Source organism: Peromyscus eremicus, chromosome 9 (genome assembly GCF_949786415.1).
Source record: "Peromyscus eremicus chromosome 9, PerEre_H2_v1, whole genome shotgun sequence".
NCBI classification, from domain to species: Eukaryota; Metazoa; Chordata; class Mammalia; order Rodentia; family Cricetidae; genus Peromyscus; species Peromyscus eremicus.
Genome location: NC_081425.1, coordinates 71,027,490 through 71,036,275, shown reverse-complemented (window position 1 = coordinate 71,036,275; position 8,786 = coordinate 71,027,490). Strand labels below are relative to the sequence as shown.

At 34.8% G+C, this 8,786-nt stretch overlaps 1 protein-coding gene across 1 annotated transcript; it reads right to left on the bottom strand.

The window, feature by feature from the left end:
• Nucleotides 1-1,402: 1,402 nt before the first annotated feature.
• On the bottom strand, nt 1,403-2,389 carry LOC131920074 (olfactory receptor 4K15-like). The gene has a single exon (XM_059274493.1). The coding sequence runs from the start codon at nt 2,375-2,377 to the stop codon at nt 1,403-1,405; it is 975 nt and encodes a 324-aa protein (XP_059130476.1). The 5' UTR covers nt 2,378-2,389.
• Nucleotides 2,390-8,786: the final 6,397 nt, after the last annotated feature.

Below are 8,786 nucleotides of genomic sequence, written 5' to 3'. Positions count from 1 at the left end.
CAGAATGCAATACATGCATTCATACATTCGTACATACATACACACACAATCATTAAAGAACAAATATAATCCAGTTTTTAAAAGACTGCCGAAAATGAAAATGGAAATGGCCAAATAATTCAGTCCTCAAAGACTCTCACTACCAAGCCTGAAAAGATGAGTTCAATCCCAGCTCAGTCTTTAAAACGAAATTTTTGCCATTTTTGACAGCACAAAACCTTCAGAACATTACTTAACTAAAATAAATGTGGTACAGAAAGACAGATTCTGTACCATGTACAGAGTACAACATAAGTATTTTTATCTTTATTGGCAAATAGAATTGTGTATATTTACATTTTATAGTGGGATGTTTTATATACATCCCTATCTTAAAATGATAACAGTAGTCATGATAATTGACAGTTACTTTACAGAAAATAATGGGAACTCTGAAGATTCATTTTCTCAGCATTTTTAAAGTGAAAATGTAGGCACTTAATTTAACTACAGGCACTACAACTTAACACTCCAGAATCAAAAAATTTTGCTGTAACATAGGTTACTGATGAAAACAGTAAATTCTAAATAATGAATAATTACAGTAACATGGCCATTAGATAACCTATGGTAAGAAAATTGACTCATAAAGCTTTAGTAACATCTAAATGTAACATGTTACATTTAGTAACATCTAAGGATCTTTTTTGTCAAGCAGTATTAGGCCTTTGCTTACAAGATGCAAGGTTCTGATCCAAGAACTTATGTTGTTTATAATCTCTTTGGCTTGTCCAAAGAATCTGTTCATATTCTTACCAATTGTAATTAATTTCCATTTAATTAGATTCTGTTGTACATAAAACCCAAGTGTTGTAGAATCTAGTACTGAAAAGTAAACTCTGTGCAGAGGTCCAGTGAATATAAGATACTGTACATAAACATTTAAAACTGATCAGCACATGAAGTTTACAAAAAGCTGCAGTAGAGCAGGAGCAAAATGAACATAGAAATAGAAAAAACAACAAGTCCACATCACTCTTCTTTTGTTTAAAAATCTGGTTTTATAAAATATATCCCTTTCTTTATAAGCAGTAAATGTACCTGATAGTTTGAATATGAACTATATTTTCCAACTATACAAGACGAAATGTATTTACAATTCAATAAATGATATAATGTCGTTCACAGAAAAGCCAACCTTTTATTTTAAAACTCTCTTAATTTTAAAACAAGAAGGAAAAAAAACAGCAAAGAACAAAAGTAATTGAAAGAAAAATTTCACAAAATGTGTTCTGCTTATTACAAGTGTAGTAAGCCTATAATTTTAAATATCTCCATATGTTAAATGACTACCCTTAGGAAGAGCAGTAATTCAATTATGGAAATGTCCAGAGGAAAAAAAAATGCTGCCAGTCCCATAATTTTACTTTGTTTCCAGAATAAGAACATTTCTAATCAGTGCAGAAACCTCTCCAGGCTTCAGATAGCGACTCCTCAGCTTTGACATTGCTGTTTTTACTTCTTTGTTTCTCAAAGTGTAGATAACTGGGTTTAAGATGGGTGTAAAGATGGTGTAGAACACAGCAAGGACTTTGTCAACTGAATAGCCACTAAAAGGCCACACATAGATGAAGATACATGGTCCAAAGAAGAGTATAACTACGGTGATGTGAGCAGTTAGGGTGGAGCGGGCCTTGGCCATGCTAGCAGAGGAGCGATTCCTAACTGTAATGAGAATCACAGTGTAGGAGACAACCAAAAGGAGAAATGAACTCATGGAGAGAAAGCCACTATCTGCAACTATCAGTAAGCTGACAACATAAGTGTCTATGCAAGCTAACTTGGTCACCAGTGGGAGATCACAGAAAAAACTGTCCACCTGGTTAGGACCACAAAATGGCAAGTTAACAGTGAATGCCAACTGGCTAGTTGTATGAATGAAACCCACACACCAGGGGATGACGACCAGAATAATACACACACGGCGACTCATGATTGTCGTATAGTGGAGAGGTTTGCATATTGCAACGTAGCGATCGTAGGCCATGGATACAAGAAGTACCATTTCACCACCAGCAAAGAGATGAACACAGAAAATTTGAGCCAAGCAGGCTTCAAAAGATATAGTTTTTCGTTCAACCAGAAGGTCAGCAAGCATTTTGGGTGTAGCAAAAGAAGCCACACATATATCTATAAAAGATAAGTTTGCAAGCAGAAAGTACATGGGGGTATGAAGTCGGGAGTCTGAAGTCACTGTGAGTATAATGAGGAAGTTGCCCAGCAGGATTGCTAGGTACAGCAGTAAAAATATGAGAAATAAGTAAGGTTGGAGCTCCTTTGAACTTGACAGGCCCAACAACACAAACTCTGTTACCCGAGAGTAATTTGTTTCATTCATTGACTTTGAAAGATTTTTGTCTTCAGTTTTCTGAATAGAAACAGAACCAAAATCAATCAATTAAATAAATTTGGCTTGCTTTCTCAATTACAGTTCATATTTCAAAGATCAAGATCATACTTTTTATGTTCCTATCCATGGAGGGTTTTTTTAGTTACTCAAATTAATATAAATAATGTCATAAAAATATTGTATGAATCTAGTTATATAAAGTCTGAAGTCAGTCCAAACAAATACATGGTTTTGAGAAACCTAATTGTAATCATCCTTGAACAGAATAGAAGGATCAGAAGGACACTGGGAGCTCTGTGGCTGATGTGGCTGATAAAACTTACTGATATGTACACTTCTTGTTTTACCCTTTTATAAACATGTTATGCATTTATGAAGCTTATAATGACAAAGACAATTCTAGATTTGTGTAAGTTAACTCATCTATAACAAGGACCCTCACCCTGAGTAACTGTAACTACATATTATCTCCTCCTCTCCAATTACAAATTCTGTAAAGGAAAATACAAAGTTTTGGCATAACTAGAAGATACAGAACTTCACAGAGCTTTTCTTCTGGTCACTCAGATCCTCTCGAAGATTTTTCTTACAATGAGACCTGACACATGTGTTCCTGGAAAGTAAGCCCTGAGATGATAATCTTCTTCATACATAGCCACTAGTGCTAATAAGGACAGGAATTTTATTGTGACATGAACACAGAGAGAGAGAGAGAGAGAGAGAGAGAGAGAGAGAGAGAGAGAGAGAGAGAGAGAGAGAGAGAGAGAGAGAGAGATTTTTTTAAGAGCCTCAAGAATAATTACGATTAGAAAGAGTGATTATGTATTGTAGGAATTTAAGTTGTGAGAATTTTTCTTTCCTTCATGGTGAATATCCCCCATTTCATCTGAAATTATTTCCCTTTGACTTGTTTTACTTATATAAGCGAGGTATAACTTACAGACATGTATAGAAATAAGAAATTTAGAGAGCAATCTGCAATGGGACATTAGATTATCTCAATTTGAACATTACTCACATTTAAATCAAATCTTCAAAGATGTCTTTTTATTGTTACTTGTCACTGGAAACTGCAGATACCAATGTCTTCTTAGATCAAAACTGCTTGAGTTTCACTGGATGAGTTACACATAGGGCAATAAGTGATGTATAATCTTAATTGACTTCAAGAAACAAACTCAGAGAATAACTTTTATATTTTATGTCTCTAACTTTTTAGAACCTAGCCAGGAACCAGTTTGTGTTTTATCACTTACACCATCAAAACAAGCACACCAAAATAGCCAGAAATGTTTAAGAAGTTAGAGTTTTAAAGTAGAGCATACTAAAGGAAAGATATATATAATAAAACAAATTTGATTTTTGAGAAGACAACATTTTTTATGAACTATTTTTAACTTTTGTTTTATTTTTCAGGAGTTCCAACTCTTAAACATCTGTCAAACAGGACCCTTACAAGCAGAAAAATCTTGCTGGGATTTTCATATATACCCTATAAAGGAGAGTAAGTGTAAAAGAATCAAGAGCTTTCTAGGACTATGTGACAGAGTCATTTATGAGCAGAGAATTTAAAATACAGCATACAATCCAGTCATGTGAGTAGATCAAATCAAGAACTGGCCTCCAGTAACTCCTCTGACTCTCCTATTAAGTTCATTCCTCCCACTGTCTATGGCTTCTGGGACTCTTGGAAAACTTTGGAAAAATCTAGAACGGAGTTTCTTGGTGTCAGAAATAAAAGCAGATGGACTAGGAACTCTAACTGCATTTCCCACATCAGCTCTTTCTCATTTCCCCAGTTCATAAGCACAAAAGGGCTGACACTTTCAAGGCCTCCTGTTGTCACTGTTACAGACTACTTAGAATTTTTTTTATCTGCTTCAATAAGGATTAGGCTAGTATATTGATCTATTGATCATTAGAGAAGTTAATAAAATCTGTTACCTTCTTTGTCTGACATATATATTAGATGAAATGTATTAACATTTTATCTGTAATAAATTATTTTATAACGGTGAAAGCAAATATAATGTCAGAATCATAAGTGTCTTATTGGGCATCTATGAGATGACTGTGTCTTTTAACCTTTTAGGGCTCATTATTTTTAAATATTAAATAATTATTAGATTATTCTAAAAAATACCAAATTTGCCTCTCAGTTGATTATTTAGATGAGGACTACATGATTTCTAAGAATCTGTAATTACTCATAAGGTATAGTGTATTACCTTAGATTAGACTTATTCTAATTTCTTTTTATTCTAACTCAATGTAATCTAATAATTTTTATGATTAATATTTGACAATTTTACTTTACCTCACCTAACTCATATTAAAATGTTTCCAATTAGATGTGTTCATGTAAAACTGATTTTCAGTTCTTACAATATTCAAAAATAAATCCATGTCTGCAGATTTGGAAGGGCAGAATAATCTTCAGGTCCCTGAATTTTTAAAATTTTAATATGTAAATCTTTCTCCAATACATATTACTCAGATATTAGAATTGATAGATGAAAAGAGGAAGGATATGAAGTTTACATGAGTCACGAAACTCTACTGTTTCAGAGATGCCCCTTTCACCAACTTTTAAATTATTTTGTTCTTTTACATTCTAACTTAAGACAGATCAGGTAATTATTATTATGGTTATTGAAGATATATTGGTACACTGTCTGTATATATACAGAAAGAAAAACACGTTACTTACCTAACATTAAATGGAAAATATGTAGTTATCATATAATCTACTATAGTAATTAACTATTGGAGTAGTTTAGTTGTTATATAGCACTATAGAGAGAACATAAAGTTTACTTTTTTTAAAAAAGGAAGACATAGGCTGAGTGTCTGTAGCCACAATGGGCTGCTTTCTAGTAGTTCTGATGGTGCTAGATGTGGGGGTTCTAAGGAACTGGGGAGCACATGAATAGTTAAGAATCTGGAATAGAGAAAAAGGCAATTAAAAAGGAGTTGCAAAATAAACAATATTTTATAGCATTTGCAAAGAACTTAGCCTAATTCTAGATATATGTTGCTTCTGTTCACAATAAATTAAATAATCACAAATAACGTTCAGAATCCTCCAGAAATTAATACCTATGGCATGTTACCAAGATTCACATTTCTTGGTTTACATTGCATTTCTAAATATATATATATATGTTTACTTACATGTCCTAAGAATATGTCTCCTGACTTATCTCAACTAATAGGTCCAGAAAACAGCAATCTTTTTTTTTATAAGCACCAAACAAGAGCAGCACAAATCCGTGGGAGCCAATATATAGGTGAGGAAGGCAGGAAACCCATGCCTTTCCCAATTCAATTTTCACCCTCAACTCTTTGGAATATGACTGTCCTCAACATAGAGATATAAAAAAAAATGCAATGATTAGAAACTAATTGTGAATTGACGTCACTGGACTATAGTGACCAAGAGACCCACATGAGAGTTGGGATCACAGAAATTGCCTCCATTTGAGATAATTACATGAGATCATTTGTTTACTCACAAGATCAACTCATGGGTTCCACAAATGAAGGAAGAAGGGTAACTAACAAAATGATTTATCTTGTTACAGAACACATGACACAGTGGGAAAAAAAATCAAGAAATAATTTTTTGGTGAGGTCATTATGCTTCAGGACTGCTATATACAAACATCAGTGAGAATGTCAACACTTGATAAAAGTTCATGTGTCTTTTCACACTACAGAGCCAACAAATGCCTTGCTGTATTAATTCTTAGAAGTGTGTATGATTATATGCTTGGTTTCTAAGGCAAGGATTCTAGACGAAGGCCATGAGAATTGTTTTAAGACTAAGGCACTCTTCCAGCTCAAGTGGTCTGTTTAAGGGGCCCCTGGCTGTAGGAGCAACATCTATCCCTGGTATATGAGTTGGCTTTCTGGAGCCCATTACCTATGTTGGGACACCTTGCCCATCCTTGATGCAGTGGGGAGGGTCTTGGTCCTGCCTCAACTGAATGTATTGGGCTTTGCTGATTCCCCCTGGGAGGCCTTACCTTTTTGAGGGAGGGGTGGGGTTGGGTTGAAGGACAAGACTGTGGGAGAGTGGGAGGAGGGATGAGAGAGGGATCTGTGGTTGGTATGTAAAATGAATAAAGAATTTCTTAATAAAGAAAAAAAAGACTAAGATTGTAGGAATTGTTTTACAGTAGAAACACTGTGTCCAACAGAGAACTTCTACTAAAATGGATATATAATTTTTCTGTGAGTTTTCTTGGAGTGACATGAGCAAGCCCTATTCACCACAGATACCATAACAACAGCATATCAAAAAAATAATATACCCAAGTTTAGGTTAATGAACCAATGAGTTTATTAGGGTTACATACAGGAACATACACCAGTTGAAGAGAGCTGTATCACTGTAAATCCCACCCCAGCGTGGGTAACAACTAAGAAAGCTGTGTTCATGCAGCTTCCTGCATAATTTGCAGGCAGTTCACCCATTCAGAACTACCCTTTCCCTAACAGTTATTATATATAATCTTGGGAACTTATGACTTTTATAAGTTTTAAGAGCTTTCTGAGTTTTGGAAATTTTATTTGCTTCCTCAAATTCCTTGCTGCCTTCAGGAATGGGGATAAAAGAAAAATACAGAATTTTGATGCCTGCATTGATATTAATCTGCCTGTCCTATAACCTAAATCTATAGAGGATGTCGGCCATCCCTTGAAGGATTTTGACTTTGATTATAGACCACATCTTCCAATTCCTTGTCCTATGTCCTTCCAATACAATTGCAAGGTGCCTTCCACAGGGAGGAACATTGTGAATTCATTAACTAAGTGGCTTCTTATTTCTTCCAGAATTCATGCAATAAGAACATCTTAAACATCTTTTTCTTACCAATGCTTCAAATATCATTACTTAATATCTCTTCTTCCTACCCTCATTCTGTAGGTAAATTTTAAAAATAAAAACCAAAATACTTGGGGTTTGCTTTTGTAGCTCTATAAAAAAAATTATGGGAATTTCAGTGAATCCATAATTTATTATTGGTAATGTGACCATTCTCATAAATAATTTTAATTCTCCCAATCCAGGTGCATAGATGCTCTCTCTACCATCCAGTATCTTCTTTGATTTCTTTTCCATTGTTCTGAAGTTTTCATTGTCTGTGTCATTCATGTCCTTAATGAGTCTTATTCCTAGATGTATTAGAGGGTAGAGGAAGTTATTATGAGTGTCAATTTTTTCTAATTTCCTTCTCAGCATGTTCATTATTGGTATACATGAAATCTATTCATTTTTATGCTGATCTTGTATTCTGGAACCTGAACAGTTTATTATATTGGAGGGTCTTTGAAATACAAAATCATTTCACTTCTTCCTTTCCTACTTTTAGCTCCTTTTATATTTTTCTCTTGTCTTGCTGCTCTGGATAAAACTTCAAGAAAAGTATTGAATAAGGATGGAAATACTCGGCACATTGTCTAATTCCAGACTTTAAAGAAAATTTTTTTAATTTTCCTCATTTAGTGTACCATTGATTACAGGTTTGTCTTTTATAGCTTGTAGCTTTTAGGTATGTTCTGTCCATCTCTAATTTCTAAGGGACTTTTATGATGAATGCATATGGAAATGGCAATAGATGACATGTAGCCAAAGAAATTCTAAGCTGAAAGAACACTGTTGGAGATATCACAATATATGACCTCAAATTATACTATAGTGTGATAGTGATTAAAAAAAAAGCCTCATACTGGCACAATAATATATTCGGAAAATGTGGTGGTTTGAGTAAGAATGGCCCCATGAACTCACATTCACTCCAGGAAGTGGCACTATTTGAAAAGATTAGGAGGTGTGTCTTTATTGTAGTAGATGTAGCCTTGTTGGAGGAATGTGCCATTTGGGGTAGTCTTTGAGATTTCAAAAGCCCATGCCAGCCCCAACCTGACCCTCTAGGCCTGTAGATCAGCCTGTAGTTCTTGGCCACTTCTTCACTATTACCCTGTCTGTTTACATGTTCCATGCTGCCATGTTCCTGTTACCAGGCTCCCTGCTATGATGATAATGAACTAAACCTCTGAAACTGTAAGCAAGCCCCCAATTAAATGCTTTCTTCATAAGTGTTGCCTTGGCATGATGTCTCTTCACAGCAATAGTACAGTGACGAAGACAGATCTTGGTACCAAGGACTGGGGTATTGAAGAAACAGGCCTGATCGTGCTGTTTGTTGGAGAAAAGCAGAAGAATGTGAGACTTTTCACTAGAAAACCAGTTGGATGTTTTAATTGGGGCTTGATGGGACATTCTAGTAGGAACATGGAAGACAGTGCTAAGGGTGATTTAAACTGTGGGGGCTCAGCTTAAGAGGTTTCTTAAGGGAAAAATATTAGTAAGTGGCCTAGAGACCATTCT